At 33.7% G+C, this 24,071-nt stretch overlaps 1 protein-coding gene across 4 annotated transcripts; it reads left to right on the top strand.

The window, feature by feature from the left end:
- The first annotated feature begins 1,998 nt into the window (after nucleotides 1-1,998).
- On the top strand, nucleotides 1,999-16,628 carry LOC123698459 (bromodomain-containing protein 3-like). 4 transcript variants are annotated; one of them, XM_045645103.1, is made up of 21 exons: nucleotides 1,999-2,462; nucleotides 4,576-4,637; nucleotides 4,759-4,904; nucleotides 4,983-5,039; nucleotides 5,604-5,774; nucleotides 5,854-6,048; nucleotides 6,129-6,395; nucleotides 6,553-6,651; nucleotides 6,741-6,890; nucleotides 6,971-7,150; nucleotides 7,242-7,489; nucleotides 7,752-8,080; nucleotides 8,811-9,035; nucleotides 9,282-9,440; nucleotides 9,521-9,643; nucleotides 9,876-9,992; nucleotides 13,199-13,266; nucleotides 13,353-14,399; nucleotides 14,492-14,634; nucleotides 14,877-15,060; nucleotides 15,411-16,628. In XM_045645103.1, exons 3-21 carry the CDS (start codon nucleotides 4,860-4,862, stop codon nucleotides 15,474-15,476), a joined length of 3,873 nt encoding a protein of 1,290 aa, XP_045501059.1. In that variant the 5' UTR covers nucleotides 1,999-2,462; nucleotides 4,576-4,637; nucleotides 4,759-4,859; the 3' UTR covers nucleotides 15,477-16,628. The 4 variants fall into 4 exon arrangements, with proteins under 4 accessions (XP_045501059.1, XP_045501052.1, XP_045501067.1 ...); XM_045645096.1 differs by having other exon boundaries at nucleotides 8,799-9,035; XM_045645111.1 differs by having other exon boundaries at nucleotides 4,979-5,039; nucleotides 8,799-9,035.
- The last annotated feature ends 7,443 nt before the right edge of the window (nucleotides 16,629-24,071 follow it).

The raw sequence follows: 24,071 nt of genomic DNA, 5'->3' as shown, positions 1-24,071 counted from the left end.
CCAGAAAGTCTTGTTTGCTGTTCAATCTATATTAGTACTAATTTCTTATGGATTAAGGTTCATTTTGACTTAATATTTTTATAATTTTTTGACAAATTACGACAAGCGAAGTTATAACATAAAATATATTTAAAATAAATTAAAATAAGACTTACCGATGGTATGAAATGCCTCCATTGCTGATATTATTGTGTCTGCTATCATTTTTGGTCTCTAATACAAAACAACACGTCCTTATTAATGAATAAATATGGAAAAAAGGTTTGACAGCTGACAACCGACTCGAATATTTTTCTGCGCACAACTGAGAGCAAGTTAGGTGATCTTACCTTACTAGTGACACGTGGGCCACGCCCACATCACACTTCTATTAGTTTTTACTGTTCTGTGGTGCCTAATTTTAAAGGCACAGTGTGTTACAAAATTGTTATAGGGTTATAGGATATGACGCTTTGACGTATGGGCGTATTCAGAAAGAAAGCTGGAAACTTATAAGCGCTTATCGGCGCTTGTCAGCGCTGGTAACCCGCGCAGGAAAATATATGAACACGCGCCGATAAGCGCTGAACGGCGCCGACAAGCTTCAACACGCGCTGGTCAGCGCTGGGCGCTGCCATATAAAATTTGTCTTGGTCTGCTTTAGCCCTCAACCTGCTTCCTTTGTGTAGAACGAACCAGCGCTGACAAACGCCGGTAAGCGCTTATAAGTATTCAGCTTTTTTTCTGAATACGTCCTATTATATTATATTAGTCTATTAGTAGATTATATTACTCTTTAATAAGACCATGGACCCAATGTATATTGGTCCATGATAAGACTTAACAGGGTATTTTATCAGGGGCCTGGGTTGAGTAGAACCCGTAGGTATGAATGATTCGTCTTAATTGTGGTTTTATCTGAGAGCTTTATTTATTAATCTAATAATATGACCAAGAACCAGTGGCTTGCTGAAAGACAAGATTGCTTGTGTGTCTTGATATTTTATTATGCATTCTACATCGATTTTCCCAACCATGTAGAATTTTTAAGTGTAATGATTACAGTAACTGATGAAAATTAAGTCGTTTCCTGAGAATTTGAAGATCAACTAAACGCTGTGACTAAACGGCATTTTTTTTTTTTTTTAGTAATTTATGTTGGCAAACTTTATTTTACTGTAATATGGTATTTATAACAATGATTTTACACACTATGGGCGTATTCAGAAAGAAAGCTTGAAACTTATAAGCGCTTATAAGCGCTTATCGGCGCTTATCGGCGCTTATCGGCGCTGGTAACCCGCGCAGGAAAATATATGAACATGCGCCGATAAGCGCTGATCGGCGCCGACAAGTTCCAACAAGTTTCAACAAACTTGTCGGCGCCGATCAGCGCTTATCGGCGCATGTTCATATATTTTCCAACGCGGGTTACCAGCGCTGATAAGCGCCGATAAGCGCTTATAAGCGCTTATAAGTTTCAAGCTTTCTTTCTGAATACGCCCAAATACGCCATAAAGGATTGATTAATGAGTATCTGTGAGTATCACAAAGAGTAAAGTAATATAAGGGGGAGTATCATATATTGCAATTGGCATGGTGGCATTGGCATAGAGTTAAATTAAAAGTTATGTTAATCGAAAATAAATATGAATATATCATCATCATCATCTCCCTTGCCTTATCTCATTTATTTGGGGATAATTATATTTAATATTATATTATAGACATCTGTTTGGAATACGCTCTATGGTTGAATAGTGGTTGTTTATTTTACGTTTTCGGAGTTTTTTTTACCTCCCTTTGCTGAATAATATAATATGTGATGGTAGGTATAATTATTATTATTTAAGTAAGTAAAATAAATTACCAATCAACTAATTAATGACTTTTTCTAACATTTACAATCATGAGAAAGTGAAACTAATATACACTATATGACATATGGTAACATTAAAAGTTGGCAGCATTGTGCATTGCGCCAACATTTTGATGGCAATCAATGGCAATCACATGGCAATGGCCTATGATAGAAAGGAAATTGAATTTCTAGAGGATGTTCTATTGAATCGTACTTTTTCTATGCAATACGATGTCATCAGCACCAAAAAACTAGAAAAATGGATTTTATAAATATTTTGTAGTAAAATTATCGTAATATTTATATTTACAGAAATAAAAAGTGATCATTGAATTTTAGACATGAATATAGACGCTCATCACTTGCTTCGCGCTTGGCGGCCATGTCTGAAGCTCGGTTGTTCTTTAGCGAGTTCGTGTTGTGCTATTCACGGTTTTAATAAAAGGACTGTGTTTATTGTTGGTCTCATACAATGAAATAATAACTATATTTAAGGACTATGAACTTCATTATAAGTGAAGTGTTTGGTAAAATTGGGCAAAACTATAGGAAAAGCTATTGCAGGAGTAACTCCAACATCGTATTTTTAGTTCATCCGCCATATTGGCATTAATATACCTTCGTAAGTCTTTTTTCTTAATTTTAAGCTTTCTTAGGACTTAAATCACTGTATTTTTTTGCTATTTATGTAGTATTTTGTTAGGACTTTACTTATGTATAAAGGTACATTCTGCATGTTACAAATATTAAGAAATTTTCCAGATATTGTTCGTGGCCTCTTTTAGGTAACTGCTAGGAATTCTTTTGCACAATTTATTGAATATTTATACGCTTTAAGTTATTAAAACCATATCTTTTGTTTATTTTTACTTAGTTAATTTGTTTTCTACCACTATATGTTTATAAGTAACGTAACTTGTAAGTCGATAAAATAATGTATATTCTCTCCTATTTTACTCATATTTTCAGTATTGTTTGTATGTTTTCGTTAAAGATAATGGAAATACAATGTTTTTTAACCTTCAATCGTAACTTTTATTCTTACAACAATCCCTTACATCCTGAAATAATGGATTAGTAGAAGGATCATATTATAGATTGTTCTAGAAGCTTGAAACGCATGTTACATACGCTTCGGCGCCAAATTTCTCGAAAGTACAGTTTGTTGGATAGATGTAGATCATCAGAACTTAAAATTTTCTGTATGTTTTGACTACTTAAAATCAGAACTGAGATATATTGATACGGCATTTAAACAGCCAAAAATAAACATTCATTCACATAATAGCTTAGCATTTAGCCAAATACAACGAAAGAACCATTTTTTCTTAAAAACAAGTGTTTATAAACAAAGTCAATTATTATAGGTATAGCAGTTGCACCTATAATAATAAATATTTGTCAATAGCTATTCTAACATTAATTTACAATTTTTAAACAATTCACCAATTGCATTTTATTCAAAACCAAAGTATTAATTTTTAAAGAAACAATAATAATTTCTTTTGGCACTTGTTAATAAACTTTTAAGATCACATTAATGTAAATAACATTAAATTAAATGTTTTAAAAGGTTTATTATATCATATTGACAGTAAAATCTAATTTTGGTGATATAATATTTAATTTGGTGATAATACCAACTTTAAATCAAGAAGCATCTAAAAACTAAATTTTATTCGATTTATTTGATATCTAGAAAAGTCACAATCACAGTAGGGTTTCTTTATATGTATACATATAAATAAACAAAGTCATTGGCTTCTTGTTACATACATTTATATAAAATTGGGGGCTTTTGCTTTTGAAATACATTAAGCATTTAATTTATACACCGTGAATGACTGAATAATAGGATTTTAGTGCCTTATCTTCTGAAGTACATATTTACATATTTAGCCACTCAGGGATTTAACATAATACAATGATGAAATGGTCAAATGAGAAATTTTGAATAGATCCTGAGATAAGCGGCTTTAAACAAATTCTTTAGCTTTATTTGTATGGATAATACAGGGCCCTTTTTATTTTATAATCTGCAAATACATATTTTGTTCTTCATTTTTTAATTTTTTTTAATAAGTAAAGATTGAACATTTTATGAATTCTTATAAATAACTAGTGGTCCGACCCGGCTTCGCACGTGGTACATATTAACGTTTTCTCTACGTAAAAACCATCCGTGTACTTCAATAAAATATAATAAAAAAAATAATCAGAATCGTTCCACCCATTCACGCGAGATGCAGTGACAACGCGAAACGGGTTTCATTTTTATATATATACTAGCGGTACGCCCTGGCTTCGCCCGTGGTACATGTTTACGTTTTCTCTACATAAGATCCATCCTCGTACTTCAAGGAATATAATAAAAAAAGAAATAACGAAATCGGTTGAGCCATTCTCGAGTTATGCGCTTACCAACACATTTTGCGATTCATTTTTATATATAAGATGATAAAACTTAATAACGTAATAACAATCCAAAAGTGCTTGTAAGAATCTGATAGAATAAATCTTTGAGTTTGAATTTGGGTTATACATTGAAATTCTCAAATTAGTAGGGAAAGAAATATATAACAAGAATACACGATGGACTATTTATATAATTATATTAACTGAATAGGATGTGTATGGGATTATTAATAAAATATAATTCATATATTTATTAATTGAATTGACCATGAATATGCATAGTTTTATTTAATATAAAAATTATGTTTCCTTCTTTTCAGAACCTGGCTCACAACATAGTTGATAAGGAACTGCCAACCACAATCTGATCTTTACTAGAAAGGTCTGTTCATATAATTCATTAATTATTTAGTTAATGATGATTTAACATTTATATTTACTATCAATTACTCAATTTTTAATATCAATGAAAATTTGTTTAAACACTTAATTTATAATTCTAGGTGAAAGTTCTGTTAAATGTATAAAATAAGAAACAGCTAGGTGCAAAAGCACCACTTATTATTATGATAGAAAGGTTTAATGTTAAGAGAGGGTATAGCTGATGCCTCTTAGCCAGAAATTGGATGAGCCTCTTGTTACAATTGAGGTGAGTTTTGGTCATTTCAAATGCAAATGCAAATTCTTTAAATAAATTCTACAGTTTTTGCATAACTTTGGCAGGTAGATTGCTGACTCCAGCACCATGCAGCAGGCAGTTGATCCCCTCGCCACGACTAGCACTGTAAGTATATCCTAAAAGTTATGTTAAAAAAAATTCCTATGAAAATGACTTTTGATAATTTACTTGGTTAACTTAAGTTGACTTTTAATATGGTTAAAATGCTTAGCTTTTATATAATTATGGTAAAAATAATTTATTACATTTCATTAAGTGTGTGGTTTATTCAAACAAACAAACATTTATTTATTAAATTATCTATTTTTATTAAATTTTATATTTCTAACATTTACCACCAATTCGGAAAGCAGTATCTGTGAAGAAGAACTGACAAGAAACTCCATACACGCTTTTACAACAAGCCTTTTAAAATCATGTCAATATTATAATTCAATTTTACATACTATGTAACTTATATCTAACTACATAATATGTCAAAGAACTGTCCTGTGCTTCTTACGCGACAACCCTCCATGAATTTTGATCTTCCATATATTCCTTAATGCTGTAATAAGCTCTCTGAACTAATACATTTTTTACATAAGTTTTAAATTTAGCACTACTAAACTCTTTAATACAATGAGGAATTCTGTGGTAAAAGCGTTTTATTTTAATGTATACTTACAGCCAGCGGCGGAACCCATCAATGGGACGCCATCGGAGGAGCCTCCGCGTCGACAAGGGCGGATCACCAATCAGCTACAGTTCCTTCAAAAAAACGTCATTAAGGCTGTGTGGAAGCATAAATTTGCATGGCCTTTTCATCAACCTGTAGATGCTAAAAAGTTAAATCTTCCTGTGAGTTACTTTTTGTACCTATACAATAATGAAACATTAATACTATGAGATAAAACTCATTTTTGCCATTTTTTTTTAGGATTACCATAAAATAATTAAAAAGCCTATGGATTTAGGAACTATCAAAAAGAGGTTGGAATCTAATTATTACTACTCTGCTCAGGAATGTATTCAAGATTTTAACACAATGTTCACAAATTGCTATGTTTATAATAAGCCTGGTGAAGATGTAGTAGTAATGGCGCAAACCTTAGAAAAATTGTTCCTAAATCGGGTAAGTAAGAACAAAAGTTAAAAAAACAAGAAATCGTTACATTTAAATTTTTTATACTACATTTCTTGCTATGATTGTAGATAGCGCAAATGGATAAAGAGGAGAAAGAAATAGAAGTGCCATCAAACAGTGGTAAGGGAACTGTAAAGAAGAGGTCTGGTGGTTCAAGTGGTGGTGTGACTGCAAGTAGTGTGTCCACACCGACAGTTGGAGCGCGAAGTACGCCAGTCAAGGCGATCCCCTCAACACCGCTTCCAGCTTTTGTTGGTTCAACAAACACTACTACAACACCAACACTTACAGCACCCGCAACACCCCCTGCTACACATGCTGGGCTCCCACAACAGGTTAGATATTGTTGACTCATCAAAGAGTTATCCAAAGTAAATGTGAAAATCATTTATAGTCACCAAATGTGATACAATTTTATTTCAATGTGACAGATGTTATATGCTACTGGATAAATGTAAATGTGAATATGTTTAACGGATACTATGCAAACAGGTGGCTACTCAACCCTCAAACTTCCATGTGGCGCAAGCTGCACCGCCTCCGGTGACAACTATGCCAGCAGTTGCACTGTCACAAACTCAGCCAGCAAAGGTATGTATAATTTTTTTTTTAAATAGTAATGTATTAATAAATTTTTATTTTAAAATTATATTTATTTCTAACATATTGTTATGCATTAGGTTAAAAAGGGTGTGAAAAGAAAAGCTGATACTACAACACCTATGGGAAGTTCCTTTGAAGGAGGGTACACAACACCAACTATTGAACAACAGGGTGGGCCAAAACCAGCTAAAATATCAACAAGACGAGAGAGTGGAAGACAGAAAAAGGTTTATTTTCTTAAATGAATGACTGTATTCACCTGTTATTTTATGAGGTTGTATTTTTAATTTATATATTTCATTTGTAGACGGGTAGAGTTGGCGAAGATGGCTTTAAAATGGGAGGTTTGTCACCAGGAGTGGGTGGTGCAAGTGCATCCCATCATTCTGGTATGACTCCCCAGCTGGCCAAGAGTAAAGAAAAATTATCAGATGCCTTAAAGAGTTGTAATGAAATTTTAAAAGAACTGTTTTCCAAGAAGCATTCTGTAAGTTGTTTTTTTGTATGTAGATTCGATGTTTGATTTTTTTTGTGAAAGTTTTTGAGTAATTTGTTTACTTTATCATTTAAATCGACAGGGTTATGCTTGGCCGTTTTATAAACCTGTAGATGCAGTGTTACTGGGTCTTCATGATTACTTTGACATAATTAAGAAACCTATGGATTTGGGTACAGTTAAGAATAAAATGGATAATAGGGCATACAAAACAGCAGCCGAATTTGCAGCAGATGTTCGTTTAATATTTACAAATTGTTATAAATATAACCCACCTGATCATGATGTTGTCGCAATGGCCCGAAAGTTACAGGATGTATTTGAAATGAGGTAAATTTATTTAAGATGTATTCATTTCATAAAATGTAATTATAGGTAGTTTCCAATCTAATTTATTAACTAATACTAACCTATGAGCATATTATACATCCTTTATTTAGCAATTTATTATATTTAATATTAAAAGATATATTAAATGCACAATATAAATCTATCAAACCAAAAAAAAAAATCACTGCAGTACTTATTACTAATGATTATTACTCACATTTCAATTTGTATTAATATACTATTAATAAATTTTATTTGATAGGTATGCAAAGATCCCTGATGAACCAATACATGCGGGAGTACCTCACATGGATAAGGGTAGCTCTGCATCAAGTTCAGAATCAGGCTCTGAATCCGATTCTGAATCAGATGATTCTGAAGAAGAAAGAAATAATAAAGTAAAATTACTTGAAAAAGAATTACTTGCCCTTCAAGAAAAAATGAGAAAGTTGGTTGAAGAGTCAAATAATAAGAAAAAAGCGAAAAAGAAAATAAAAGAAAAGACGAAGAAGCAAGTTACTAATAGTGCTGTGCCTAAGACAAATGCTGTGCCTGCTTATACAAAAGTTAATAACATTGGAGATAATTTAGGTAAGCTATCTGTTTTTTTTATGTACAATTCAAATACATTTTATTTTGTATTACCTATATTAGAAAACATATTATTATTCAAATTTAATGCTATAGGCTTTCAAAATCAATAATCTAAAAAGATATAATGTAATAATTTTAGTGTATCAAAACATCATCCCAATTGGACTTGCTGAATAAGATATATTTTGTTTGTTTTGGATTTAATCATACCAAATTGATATCATATTATGTATATGGATTGTAAGGATATAATATAGCTATGATAGGTCTGCTTCATAAATACGCTGTGGCGATTTATCTTAGGAGAATATTGATATGTAGTGTAGGTACCAAACTCGGTTGGCAACGGTTTGGCAACGTCGCAAATTTCGTCATTTCATATGAACGGATTTGGATACGGAAGCGAACGCGGCGTAGTGCTTATTAGTGAGGCAGTGTTCTTAACTAGAAAATACTATTACTATGATAAAAATAATTTGAACTGAAAAAACACATTCTGCGAGCCTATTTGTATGTATCTGTTACTGTTTATTATAGTTACATACAATTATATCTTGGTAAAGTGTCAAACAAAAAAAGTTACACTTTATCCCTTACAAAATGAAGACTGTCTAACATTTAAACTATCTTGTATTAGGTTATTTTTTAACCAAAGTAAAAATGTTTGGAATGCGAATCGACAATAACCGTAAACTCGTCCAATTGACTGACGTAGAGCACGTTCTAGCGTCGAGCGGGGTCCGCGGCAAGACGGGCAGCAAGCGCGGCGGCGGCGGCGCGGGCAAGGCCAGCTCGCGCGGCGCGCCGCCCGCCAAGAAGAAGAGCTCCACGCCCGTGGCCGCGCCCGCCGCGCACCCGCCCTCGCGCAACGACACGGACGAGGAGGACCTCGCCAAGCCCATGTCCTACGACGAGAAGCGCCAGCTCTCGCTCGACATCAACAAGCTGCCAGGTGCGTCACTCGTCCCTCCTCACTTATTATATTTACTCTATATGATGTTTATATTGAATCTTATAATGATTCAAGGGAAACTATAAATACACTATAAACTATATAAAATATAACTTGTTATGATAACAGCACTGACATGAAATGTGTTCTTGATTTGATTGTGATCTGTGATCACCTGAATATCGAGTATATATCCTGAATATCGTATATCTATGTTAATAATATATATATTTTTTGTATTTTTAGGTGATAAGCTAGGCAGAGTGGTTCACATAATTCAAAGTCGAGAGCCTTCATTGAGGGACTCCAACCCAGATGAGATTGAAATAGATTTCGAGACCCTTAAGCCGTCCACCCTCAGAGAACTAGAAAACTACGTCGCTTCGTGTCTTCGAAAGAAAACACGTAAGATATTTTAGTAAGATTTTGATATTGTTTTGAGATATTGACAAAAAATGTATTCTAATATTTTTTTTCTTCCATAGATCGAAAGGTTTCTGGTAAGTCTAAAGATGAACAAATGGCTGAAAAGAAACAGGAGCTAGAGAAGAGATTGCAGGATGTCTCAGGCCAATTAGGAACAAATAAAAAACAGCAACCTAAAAAAGGTGGGTTTCATTCTATTTTTTTTCTATCAGATTTATTTTGCAATGCAAATGAAATGTTATTATGGCTGTAAGTGACATGTGATGACACTAATTCGTTATTAATTAGACCATTCTTATTTTTATGTAATCTTCTAATAGCATTTCTCTCTATTGCCGCAATAATAAACATTATCGTCGTACGTAACACTATTGTATAATGTATGGTATTAAATGACGATTGCATTGCCAACAGACGGGTGCAAGGACGGGCTGGGCGGGGGCATGTCGTCGTCGTCCAGCTCGTCGGACTCGTCCAACTCGTCGTCCAGCACCGACACGAGCTCGTCCGACAGCAGCGACAGCGAAGCAGGTTAGACTGACTCAGTCGCCTCTGTGGCCGACCGATGTAACATACGACTTAGCTTAGGATCCACTTGCATTTAAGAGCCGACTAGCCGTCGCGAAGCTCGCGCGTGCCCAGCGCCCGAGATCTATTGAGTAGTTTTAGGTTATTGGCAATTTTACATTAGATGTGTGAAGAAACTGAATTTAAAATACAGTATTTTAAAATGCGACTGATTGTGGATGGTACTCTGTTTCTTCATTGATGAAATGCGATAATGCAATTTTTATATGTTATTCTAGTCTGAAAATATGATGTGACAGCATGAATGTTTTGAGAATGGTAAAAGATTCGACTTTTGTGATTCAGATCATCTCACACTCAGAATTTGGTTGTAGTTTAATGGGACTGATTGCATAGATAGTAGGATTCTATCTAGTACAGGATGTTTATGGTTTTTTAATTATCTTTTATTTATTAATCTATTATTTATTTACTAAACTTATTTTTTACTTGACAGATTTCTTTTCAAAAATAAATGTACAGGAGTACTTTCCGTTTGTATAATTTGTCTTTTTACAATAACATCATACATCTTCTGAGTAATGTTTTATAACATTCTTTTTTTTAATTACGTAAACTAATTATTACTTCTACTTTCCTACTTTGAGGTATGTGATGTTATGTTTTATTGTTTTAATAAATGAAAACGAATGATGTCTTTCTGTGATACACATGAAATAAGGGTATACTAAAAATATGATCAGGTATTTTAAAAGTTCGTAAAGACAGATTCCGGTAAAGGCACAAACGTATCGGTAGTTAGTCGGAAGGAGAAGCCAGCTTTGGTGTGCGCTGACACTCGTAACCGGTGCCGGTAAGGTGAATTATTTTTTGGTTTGCTTCTATGAACCAATAGGAAATACCTTTTCACATTAATATTTTTAACTATATCATGTCCTCAATGCGGTGTCGTTTCATTTGCATCTTAAAATATTGAATATCTGTATTGCGTATCGGAAACTTCAGATCTCACGGTTACTAATCGCTTTTGAGTGTGAATTCTGGCAATGAGTGAGTGCCATGCGGTAGTAGCGCAGGATGCGTAGTGCAGGCGGCGTGCGCTCAGTGGGCGCGCAGCGGAGCCGGGCGCCGCGCCGCGCGCCGGCCACACGCCACACGCCACACGCCACACGCCACACGCCACACGCCACACGCCACACGTCCCGCCACACGTATTGCAAACAATTGTGTAAGGACGGATACCATGCTGGCAAGCAAACGTAGCTTTGTTCATGTTCTGACTCAATCTGTCGCCACGAGGATATTAATGTGACATGTTGTAGTTAAAAATTTTACTCATTGAAAAGGTATCGTTTATTGGTGATCGCCTGATGTTTTCGTATGCTTGCTCCCAAATTGAATACGTGTTACCGAAACATTAACGACAATGAGAAATACTAAAGCTGGCCTCCTTCCTTTCACAAATTGTTTGCAAACATTGATACGATTGATTGATGCAAAATACGTTGTATTTTCGTGGATTATATTATGTTATATTGTATTACATTTTAATGTACGGCCTAAGACAGAATTTTATAAATATTGTGTTCTACAGCTGGATTTCTGTTTAGCTTTTAATTTTACAAAAATGTCAAACGTAGAAGGAGGGAGGATATCGGTGCAATACTTTGCATAATCATATGGATAGGTGCTTCTGAAAAACTACAGTATGTTTTAATATGAAAGATTAGCATATTTGAACCCTACTTTATAAAGATAAATAAAAGGCATCTATAAACTGAAAATAAAGTGGTTATAAATCATAATTTGTAGCAATGGCGACAAAAAGCAAGAATTAAGGTGTTTACAATATTAGTAAAAATTACTATGTACCACCAACTATTCTATGATCATGTCTTAGTATAATTATTATTTTTAATATATTAGAGGGATTAAATCCTCTAAATTGTTGTCACTACATTGATAGTTTTATTTATTTAACATAAAATTATTTAAAGAGTATATAACATTAAAAAAAAGAGACAAATTAATAATAATTTAATCATCTGTTTTTTTATACATATTTTTTTACATACATTTACTTCCCTCTACTCAGTGTTAGGAAGAACTATTACCAATTAAGTATCTTTAGTATATAGGGTTATAAATACAATTCTTTTAAATAATGATAAAATATATTTATAAATGGTATTGTACGTTTATAAATTTGAAAAAGTAAAATATTGTAAATTGCAGCTACGTCTGTCAACGTCTTAATGTATTCATATTTAAGTGCGATTTTATTATGTATAGTGAACAGAATCTTATTTTATTATATGAACCGAATTGGCCAAACAGTATTTCTCTGTTTTTAAGAATATGTTAGCCATTGACGATTGTACATTCCTATTGAATAAAATATAAGGATTTTAACATTTTTAGCGCACTTTTAAAATAAACACGTTTGGCCCAAGTACAATTATAATTGAGATCTTTTTATTAATTAGCGATAGTTCACAATTTTAAAAGGCAGAGATGTCCGACGCTTATTTAGTTTATTTTTCATAATATACTCGTACTGCTATAGCTTATACCTTTAAGTATAGATTGATTGATATATGTTTTTTGTACTTTAACCTCTGCCCTAGTTTATTTATTAACGGCTTCTTGAACAGCACTGTGTTTATCTACATACCTTTACAAAGTGATCATGTATGTACTTGTAGATTGGCTTAAAATGACATAGTTAGGTGAAACAATATTAGGAGGAAATGTATTTGGTACAATTAATGCAAGTGTTGTTTGTATTGATGTAGCATTTAAAAAGTGAAAAGTGTAAACAGATAAGATACACAATGTGTAACAAATTTTGTATAAGTTTTAATCAATCAATTATCATGACTTGTAATGTTTAGGTTTATTAGTAATAAAACTTTGTATATAATTCAACATAATATAATAAAAAATTAAGTAAAAACCTAAACCTGCAAATATAGTTTTTTTTTTTGGTATTCCCTGAGACCTGAAGTTTCTAAATATAAATAAATAATTATTCTGCGAATGAAACATAAATGCGCATTGAAGCGAATACGCACCGAGTGTCAGAACATCAAAGCTAGAATTAAATTTCTTTGTGAAATATAACCAATGAGTAAGTATTTATATAAAGTTACATAATCATTGACTACATGTGACATAGATTGCTGACGACAACACTATTTTATTTTCAGGCACAAATGTGGGGAAACAAAAGAAAAAAGTTAAAAAGCAAGCTCATCAGCTACCATCATCACAACCTGTAAGCCTCTTTTAATTTTCTATATTATTTTTGAGCTATTATTTGTTGTTTGGTTGTTTGGTTTATGCATATTATTATATTTTCAGAAAACGATCACACCGGTCGTAGCCCCAGTAACAGCACCGCCTGTTGTACCACCCGTCACTAACGAGTTACCACCGACACAAGTTCCTGCAGAAGTCAAAGAAGTTCCAGAAGTGACACCCTCTCCAGCTATTGAATTGAAAAATCCACCAGTAGCTTCAGCGCCATTGACTAATCCTGTGCCAGCGACTATTTATCCCCCAATTAGTAATTTGCCAGATTCATCTAATGTCCCTATAGTGCGTGAAAGTGAAAATTTGAAACCTCATAAAATGGAACCTAGAAATGGACTCGACAAAGTGGATACGTCACATTACATAGATCCAATAGAGCGTTCATTGGCAAACATAGAACGCAGTTTGCAAGCAGATGTGCCCATGGATGTCAGCGTTAGTGCTTCGGAATCGTCGATGCGCCTCGATGACTTTAATTTATCTAAACCTTCCATAATGCCCGATCCCTCTCATCATAATTTAATGGCACAACTTGGTGGCTTAACAGATATGACTCACGTATCAGAACCCATTAAAAACGAAATGTATCTTCCACCCGCCCACAATGGTTTCGTAGAGAAGAATATGCAACATGAACGTGAAATGTTAGGGCCTGATATGAATCCTAACATTACGAGCATGTCGTCCGCGCCACCCGTGTCTTCTATTTTTGATCCAGTATACACGGCGCCGCACACGCACCCTATAACAGCACAAGCACATCTAAATATGCCAAATGTACCTAACATGATTACTCCTGTCATAAAAAAGGAGGAAGTGAAACCTCTACTAACGCCTAAGCCCATTGAAGATCTTATGAGAGTACCGAATGTTGCCACAAATAACATGTCCGATCGGGTGAAATATGAAATGGATAAAAAAATGGAAGATGCAAAAAATTCAAGCTTTGCCCAAGCATTTAAAGTCAAACAAGAACAAAATTTAAAGAATGCAAGCTCATGGTCCTCTTTAGCGCAAGCTGGAAGTCCTCAAAGTGTCCCAACAATAGGCACAAATAATCAAATAAAACAGAAACCAGTCATGGATAGTTTTCAAGTGAGTACTTATATAATCTAAAATTAAAATATTATTTATAAATCATAAGATTGAATTCGTTTTGATAAATAATGTTTATTATGTATTCTCAGGCTTTTAAGAAACAAGCCCGAGAGAAGATAGATAGGCAAAGAGCACTTATAGAACAGCAGGAATTGAGAAGAAAAGAACAAGCCGAAAGAGAGAGGCAGAGGCAAGAAACGGAAAGACGGCATCCCGAAGAGGAAAAAATAAGGTACATATACATTGAAACTTAATTAATATCTTTTTAATTTCCATAAACAATTTAAAAAAATGAGTGCAGAGGACCTTGAAAACTTTGATTATGTTTACATATACCTTATTAAACTTAACTTTAAACGACGCGACATAAAAATTAACTTTTTTAAGTATAAAAACATTTAAGTTTTTCGCGGTAATGAGAATAAAAACAGTATATCAGCAAGGAAAATAATGCGTGTCGTGTGTCGTTCGCAGGGCCGTGGCGAGCGTGCGCAAGCCGGAGAGCGCGGAGGTGGCGTCGCCGAGCGTGTCGCCGGTGGCGCGTGGGTCGCCGCCCGCCGCCGCCGCCGCCGTGGCCGCCGCCGCGCCCGACAAGCCGCCCGCCTCCGAGCGCGACCGCCAGCGCCAGCGCGAGCAGGAGCGCCGCCGCCGGGAGGCCGTATGTATCTATTATGCCATTCTATTGTCAACTCGCTGTCCTCCCGCGTAGTTAGTGGAAATTCCCATTGGAATAATATGTTTCACTGTGGTAAAAATTAGATTTTGTCACTGTCTAACCTATTCTCCAACACAAATCCTACCATAAAGACAAACAAACAATTGCATATAATATTTGTGAGAACTAGCTGCGCCTCTGTTGTTACTCTGATATATTACCTAGAATTACACAATAATTAAATTGAAAAATGAGATTGAATTTTTTTATTGTATATATTATTTTGTGGATGCATTTTTATATATGTTTGTATACAATGCAATATTTATTAACTAAAATATATTTTTTTACAGATGGCCGGGCAGATAGATATGAATATGCAGAGCGATCTTATGGCTGCCTTTGAAGAATCCTTGTAAATTATATGGACTATACATTGTATTTCTTGTAAATATGAGTATATAAAATATTATCAATGCAATTTATACTTAATAGTGACAGAATGACACCTGAGTGATTTTGTGACTCGTTTTGTGTGTGGAATTGTTGACTAACATGTGGTTAAGTGCTGTGAATAGATATATTTACTAAAGTTAAAACTGTTGTACCGTCGTTCGGCGCAGTCGTGCGCAATGGGTCTCGCGAGGGGTTGCATTTTAATGTAATGTGTATTATATAAGTTTGTATGCAAGTTCTCGGTGTAAACTCTCTTTACATTCGTAAGCCTATATATTTATATTTTGTTCTAGAAGCGTCTTCTACCTTCCAATTTGTTTTATAGTATGTACTAATTAAAAGTAGTAATTTGAAATATTAAAAAATCAAAAAAATTATTTTATATAATTCATAAATAGACGAATCAGCTTATTATGAAACCATGAACTCTGTTAATTTCCATGCATTTTCTCATTGCATGTGCGGTTTCTTCCTTATTTAGCGTAAATTTATTTATATTATCATGTAATCTAATGAAATAAATTTTACATTAATCAATATGCAATGTGAAAATGGCGTGTTAAGTGTTTTAATATTAAGTGAAATTTCTGTTATGTGTTCGATTTTTGATAAATTTTCTTAATGTTAGTAGATTTTTTATCAGTCTGTCAACGACAAGCAGATCAAATGTCATACATTTGATTTGAAATATATTTATTTTACATTGGAACATGTCTTTTTATGTTTTGTAGTTAGTTAACTCCAGTGGAAAGTTTTAGTAAAGTATTATCAACTTTGAGTGTGAATATTACCTGCAATACAGACTCCAAAATGAAATATTGTATATAATTAATAAGCAAATTTTATTTGAAGTCACTAACTAAACCTCGAAACAAAATTGTAGATAATAAATAAAGTAAAATATAATGACATTCCATAATGTAATCTGTTGTTTAAATTGATGTACAAATACACATAACCACTTCAAGATCCAAAATATGTCCAAAAGCCTTCATCAAGTTGTAAATTTGAAGTATGGCGTAGGGACATACTTTGGATGAGAACTGTATTTCGTTTTACTTTAAAAATATTTGTATATCTCAACTTATAGTTTTATTAAATTATCTAACAACAAATGGTAAAATAATTCATAGTTTAGTCCCTGAGTAGCTCCTTTAATATAATTTATTTTTTGATGTGACAACATATTATTACTTTCGAGAATAAATAAAACGAACTAACGAAAACTCGATGGCTAAAAAGGAAACCTTTCTTAAACTAATTCATAGAGTCCAAAATTTTACTGTTCCATAAGTCATCGAAAAGAAAAGTGCTACTTTGTATAATAAATATACAATCTAATTGGGGACTTGAAAATCTCGAACTATAAGTTAATCTTATCGATTAGTAGTTCCAGTATTGCCACAAACTGGAATGATAATTGACGAAACGTCAATAAATTTAAATAAAATCCTTTATTGTATGCACCAAACTGCTGCTACATATTTTTATTGTTATTCTAGTACATAAGCTACATTACAACAGTCAAGTATCATCAAAATCCGGTCAGTAGTTTGCGCGTGAAAGAGTTTATAATATTAGTAGGAACAACCTTCATTGCGCCAGTTAGGATTGTAGAAAGTAATCTTAGATATCTTACAGACTTCAAAAAAAGGAGGTTATCAATTCAGCCGGTGTATATAATATATATTTTTTTTATTCTATAAAAATAATATATATATATATATATAAAAATCAATGCCACTTTTCGTTGTAATTCCATAACTCGAGAACGGCTGAACCGATTTCGATAATTCTTTTTTTATTATATTCCTTGAAGTACGAGGATGGTTCTTATGTAGAGAAAACGTAAACATGTACCACGGGCGAAGCCGGGGCGGACCGCTAGTATAATATATATTTTTTTTATTCTATAAAAATAATATATATATAAATACCAACTTGGGCACTAAGTTGATCCAGCCCGACTGCCGTGCATTGCCGACTCCACCTTTTCCCCGATATTACTCGACTCCGGTTGCATAGATCTTGCCCGGAGTGGCAACGGCGCAAATATTTGAGCGATTTTGCCAAACGTATTCATAGAGAAATTGATATACTCAACATTTTTATTGCTAAGATCTTGAACTGAATCGACTCCGTAACGGCCAAAATTCAGAAACCCATAAACACTTGTTGGCTCCGTTTTATATACCAAATCCAAAGTCGTATGTTGATCAGATCCATTTATATTATCAAAATTACAGCTTTATTTGATCTGACAAAACGAAACTGTATATTAAGTAACGTATATTAATTTTTCGTAATCACTACAGTATTTGTTGGCTCCGTACACAAACATATTATAGTTAGGTATAATGTTCCATACATTGCTAAATCCGCCTAGACTAGACGAACTCGACTCAGTAACGGTTCAAATTTTGAAATGCTCAAACACTTCTTGACTCCGTTTTATATACCAAATCATAAGTCGTATGTTGATCTGTTCCATTTATATGCACCTGCATGATATTGACATGGGGATATGAAATTAGGGCTAACAAAAAATCTCCTGAGTTTTATGCAAGTTGAAGAAGTTGACCGTAATTCAATTGAAACTTATAGAAAACTAGCTTACCACCCGCGGCTTCGCCCGCTTTCTCAAAACGATTTGAGATTTAAACTATCCTATCTCTCAAGTTGGATCGAACTGCACATGGTGTGCGAATTTTATTATAATCGGTTAAGTGGTTTAGGAGTCCATTGAGGACAAACATTGTGACACGAGATTTATATATATTAAGATGTTGTGAAACTAAAAATACGGAACCCTAAAAAGATAGATATTTACGAACCTTTCGTCATACAGTGACGGTGATAATTCTCAAGTAGTATGCATCCTACAAATAACAACCTACCTCTTGAATCATCAGTAAATATCAAGATAATTATCATAATATTTATTGACATGTAGCGTTCGCCTTTGCCCTGATTCTGATATCAATCTGATAAAATAATTAAAATGTTAGATTTAGTTCAAACAAATGACGACTCATATTCCTGCACAAATTATCCATTGCGGAGTAAATATGAGTGTACGCAGATCGCCAACACGTTTAACCAGCAGTGGTGCAGTGGGTACTACCGGTGGATCGCATCCCGATCTATCGAAGCTACGAGTTCTACGCCAACTGATACTCAAATTACTTACAGAAAACGGAAACAACCGCTAGAACAAGATTGCAGATTTAGTGATGATATGAAGGATATTCGGTCGGAGTTGAGCCGTATTAGTACATTACTTGAAAAATATGTATGCTCAAATGAACAAAATAGTAAACAAAATTCATGAAAACATTTCTGAGGTAAAAACACAAATTACCGAAATTAAATCGTCCAACGAACAATCTTTGAATTTAATTCGCCAAAATACGAATCAAATCAATGAAATTAAGTCATGAGCATGTATGATAATTACTGAACAAAACATATTATTGAAGAGTACTATTTCTCAATTAGAATCCAAGATAAACCAGGGTGAGAGTAAAATAAAATTACTGAAATTAAATCTTCAATCAATAAATCAGTCAGTCATGAGCCAACTCATCGGGTTTTACGTCTAAAAATCAACTTCATATAAATAAAAACTTAATCAAGGAACTACGGGACAGAAAGAGCCGCGAAAAAAATGTAATTTTTGCTGGTTTCCCAGAATTGACATTTTATAACTCAGAGGAGAGGAAATCTAAAGACAACTACGAAATTTTAAAAATTACCTCACTAATAAGTTCAGACCTACCGAAGCCAGTAAAAATATATAATTATAAATAAGCTTAAAAACTTACTTCAAACTGTAGTACAGGTCTTGATGGTATTACTACAAAAGCAATTAAATGCATCAAAGAAAAATTAAATCATACCTTAAGCGACTGTTTTAACCAAGCCATAATTCAAAGACGTTTTCCGGACTCGTTAAAAATAGCGAAGGCAACTCCTATCTATAAGAGTGGCTCAAAATTTGAACCTGGTGACTATAGGCCAATTTCGGTTTTGCCAGTATTGTCAAAAATATTGGAGAAGATTTTACACACGAGATTAGAAAAATATTTAGACTCATTTAATTTTATTTCAGTGCGTCAATACGGATTTAAGCCAAAAAGTAACACTCTGTCAGCGACTATGGACCTAACTATTTAAATGAAACAGAACATTGACACAAACAATATAGTTTTGGGAGTGTTTATTGACCTACAAAAGGCCTTCGATACCGTTTCTCACGAACTTTTAATAAAGAAATTAACATCCATTAACATTAATGGTAAAGCACTAGATATGCTGAAATCATAATATTTAAAAAATCGATAAAAATTTCACAAATAGTTTAAATAGATAACCACGATAGCATTCCCTTACCAATTACATGTGGCATACATGGTTCGATTCTAGGCCCATTGCTTTTTTTAATTTATATTAATAATTTACAAGATTTAAAGCTAAAGGGTCACCTAACACTTTATGCGGATGACACTTGTCTGTTTTATTTTGTTCCCTCTATACATGACATGATAGCGCAAGCACAAAATGAATTAAATAAATGGTTTCAATGCAATCTCCTAAAAATAAATATATCTAAATTCAAAGCTCATAACAAAATTATTCCGCCATACGCTCCATTTAAAATTAACGGTGTTGTATTAGAACATAAAACCCACGAGAAATAACCTAGATTTGCGAATCGGCAGCTCTCTGAAATGGAATTATCACATCGACCATCTAAAAAATAAATTATCAGCACTTCTTAGATCTCTGCGTAATATTACTTCTTGCATACCCCATAAATTACGCCACACCATCTACAACACGTTAGCAAAGCCGCACCTAATGTATTTAATAGAAGTCTGGGGGAGTGCTTACAAAAATAAATTAGCGCCACTCCAAATTTTACAAAATAAAATCATTAAATCATCTTAAACTATCCTTTTTTAACTTCTACAAATAAAATCTACGACGACACTAAAATAATGAATTTAAAACAATTATACTTTTATAATACGTGTATGTTCATCCGCAAATCGCTACATAAAAACATAAATACAAATATTATAATCTCAACATCAAATCGTCACTATCCTAATAGACGAGCTAGCTATCTTGCCCTCCCAAAGATCCGAACAAATTATGGAAGGCGAACGGCAACATACGTTTTTATAACGGGAATAAATGTCTTTAAACCTTCAAGTGGCTAAGGCCGCAAGCGACCAATGGCTGAGCTCGGTGGGCTCTGATTGGCTCATTTGAATCGGATCAACAAGAGCTAAAACGCAAAAAAGGTGGATTTGTATAAAAAGCACGTAATTATTATTATTACTGATGGTGACACTTGTGGCTCCGTTCGGATCCACATACGAACGGTGGTGTGGCAATGGATCCACAAATACCAACCGGATCAACAAGTGAAAACGGATCAAATAATTACTAACTATATGGCACGTTTGATCAACATAGTGCCCGTGGAGATATCTATATATATATATATATATATATATATATATATATATATATCTATCTATCTTGTAATAGCTTTGATTATAAAACTTACGATGCATGCAAAACTTTAAGCAACATGGATATTGACATTCACATCCTTAGCACCTTTGTTGTGTATTATATTTTAGTCTATGAAACAAAAAGCTCGATGAAATTACATATTATAGTGTGCGCCTAGGATACATTTAAAGAACAGCAAACACATTTAGCCCATTCATTCATTTTTTCTTAAATTAATTGACAAATTAAATGAAGGATGCTGTGTGTCATATATCTCGCAGTTCCTTCCTTTAAATGCGTCGTGTAATCCCTTTCCAAAATCCTTGAAGCTGTTAGCTGGCAAATGACAATGTTCATGCCTCATGGGCGGTGGCGATCGCCGGTCCATGTTATTATCAGGCGACCTATTGCTAGCTCTTAAATAAAAAAAATGCTTTATTGAATTTCGATGAGGGTAGGCAGCACACAGCTGGTGCCGGCCTGCAGCTTCGTTCGCGTGCACTCCACGTTATCGGTTATCGCAAGGGTGATATACATTTCAGCATTTATTTTAGAAGGTTGGCTTTAGACCATGTTTCACAAGATTGCATACATAGCTCTATAATTAAATCTATACTTATTATAAAGCTGAAGAGTTTGTTTGTTTGTTTGAACGAGCTAATTTCAGGAACTACTGGTCCAATTCGAAAAATTATTTCTCTGTCAGAGAGCCCATTTATCGAGGAAGGCTATTTAATGGCATTACGCTAAGACCAACAGGAGCGGAGCCACGCGGGTGAAACCGCGAAGCGCAGCTAGTTTCATCTAAATTTCAAGCACAATAGTCTCAGAGGCATATAGATTTCATTAATTATGAGTGGTAGGGATAGTAAAGTGAAAGTAGTTCAAGCGGAAATAGAAATGAATACGAAAATTAACTCTCAAACATCTTTACAGACACCTATACCCAACATCATTATTGGGTTACTTTTAAAATTAGGATGAATATTGTATTCTAACACGTTTCAACAAAGAATCTGCAAAAATCAAAATAGACAATGTAGGTATTTGTGCTTGCGTTAGGCGAGTACCATAGAAATCTAAATAACAAGACACTAGAAGTCGTAAGCACGCGTGACCTTGTGGCCACTTAGGTGACTAGCCACCAGTGCGTTCGTCGCTATTCAGTTGCTCTCGAGACATGCGTGTGTAAATTCATCTGCTATACTAATAAAGGAATAAAATTTCATCGGTAATTATTTTTTTTTAGAAATAATGCCGTTTTTCCTTAAAATTAAAGAATATTTACAAGTAATACGAATGTCACCATAGTAATCTATACTAATATAGACTAATATTATAAAGCTGAAGTGTTTGTTTGAACGCACTAATCTCGGGAACTACTGGTCCGATTTGAAAAATTCTTTCAGTGTTAGATAGCTCATTTATCGAGGAAGGCTATATTATTTCATCACGCTACGGGCAACAGGAGTGGAGCCACGGGGGTGAAACCGCGTGGAGCAGCTAGTCTACAATATTAATATAAAAAATTAAGACGAAAGTTTGTATGGGTGTAGGGATGTTTGTTACTCTTTCACGTAAAAACTACTGAACCGATTACAATGAAATTTAGCACACATATAGAGGGTAACTTGGATTAACACATAGGATAGTTTTATCCCACGGGAACGGGAACTATGCGGGTTTTCCTTTGCAAACGCGGGCGAAGCCGCGGGCGGAAATCTAGTTTAAAATATAACAATGAATGACACAGTCGACCGTTCTTATTATCACGTTTAACACAAATTTCTACCTTATTTCTATGTGTTTAGGTTCAAAGTTATATCTATTGAAAATTAACGCCCTCTGTTGTAGAAAAGCCGAATTTTATCGAATTTGTATTTTTTTGAGCAAAAATAAACAAAACATCTCATGTACCTGGGGATGTTATTCGAAAATAAACCGTAAAACGGTGCGTTAGAGTACTTAATAAAATGCTGTATTTATTTTTTAAACTTAGTTTTCAGTTTTTCACTAAAATGAAGCTGTCCAAAAAAAGGCATAGTTTACTTGTGTGTACTGTTTAGCTATCGGTTTAAATATAACCATATACTACCACAACATATTTATGTTGATTTTGGCGACAATGGTTTTCATGAGGTTTTCATACTAATTATGACTTTATAGCACTTCTTTAGTGTCTTATTATTTAGATTTCTATGGCGAGTACGGAGTAGCGACAGGATAGCACTATACTTGAGCTTATTATAATTTGGCTATTTGTAACTAGCTATACCTACGACCGCTTTTTCTAAAATTTAACTTAGATTCTAAAATATTTCTCAACGAACACTATCTGTTCAAAAACAGCATCATGTTAGTATTAATATGGACCGATAGCGGCGCATTTGTAAAAAAAATTGCATCTATCTAATGATGAGTAATTTGGTCGGTGAGTAATTTTAGGCTAGTCATTTTTTTTTCTTCTATATGTCAATACCAGTCATTTGGTTCGAAGAAATTGTACTGTTTTCCCTAAAAAGATTAACATTAATTGCTCTTTTCGAGTCCCTTTGTGTTGCCATATAGAATATCTATTTACATTTTTATGTTGTAAAATACTACATTTTTGTAATTTTCCAACAATTTATATCATATTCTGAAAATCTATAGTTTGCCTCGAAGTGTTAGTAGTTAGTATGCGATCTAGCTTTATTCCACATTATCCTTCTCTGGGAGGGAGTTACGTAGTAACTAATACTTAATCTGTGGGAGGGAACGAAGCGTTTTTTAAGTTGTTTCGCCAGACCTTATCCAATTGTCATGTATTATATTATATAGAGAGTTATACTATCGGCTATTGTTTCCTATTTAGTAATTAAATCAGAAACAGAGACACAGGGAACAGCCTAGTTTGGATCTCCAGTAATAACCTACTGTAATGTTTTAATCTTTTGGTTAATAAAGTTTTTTATGTTATCTTAATATGAGTTTTATTTACGAAATATATAGTAAGCGTTTGTAATCACTGACACTTATCGGCGCTCGTAAGC

The sequence above is a fragment of the Colias croceus genome, chromosome 2 (genome assembly GCF_905220415.1).
Source record: "Colias croceus chromosome 2, ilColCroc2.1".
NCBI classification, from domain to species: Eukaryota; Metazoa; Arthropoda; class Insecta; order Lepidoptera; family Pieridae; genus Colias; species Colias croceus.
The sequence above is the reverse complement of the archived record's forward strand: the minus strand, read 5'-3'. Positions and strand labels throughout refer to the sequence as shown.

Excerpts from the sequence above, each read along its gene's own strand:
- LOC123698459 (XM_045645096.1), top strand. The coding sequence starts at position 4,860 with ATGCCTCTTAGCCAGAAATTGGATGAGCCTCTTGTTACAATTGAG. Across the intron at positions 6,396-6,552 it reads ATGCTGGGCTCCCACAACAG|GTGGCTACTCAACCCTCAAA; the intron begins GTTAGATATTGT and ends CTATGCAAACAG. Across the intron at positions 14,635-14,876 it reads CCCGAAGAGGAAAAAATAAG|GGCCGTGGCGAGCGTGCGCA; the intron begins GTACATATACAT and ends TGTCGTTCGCAG.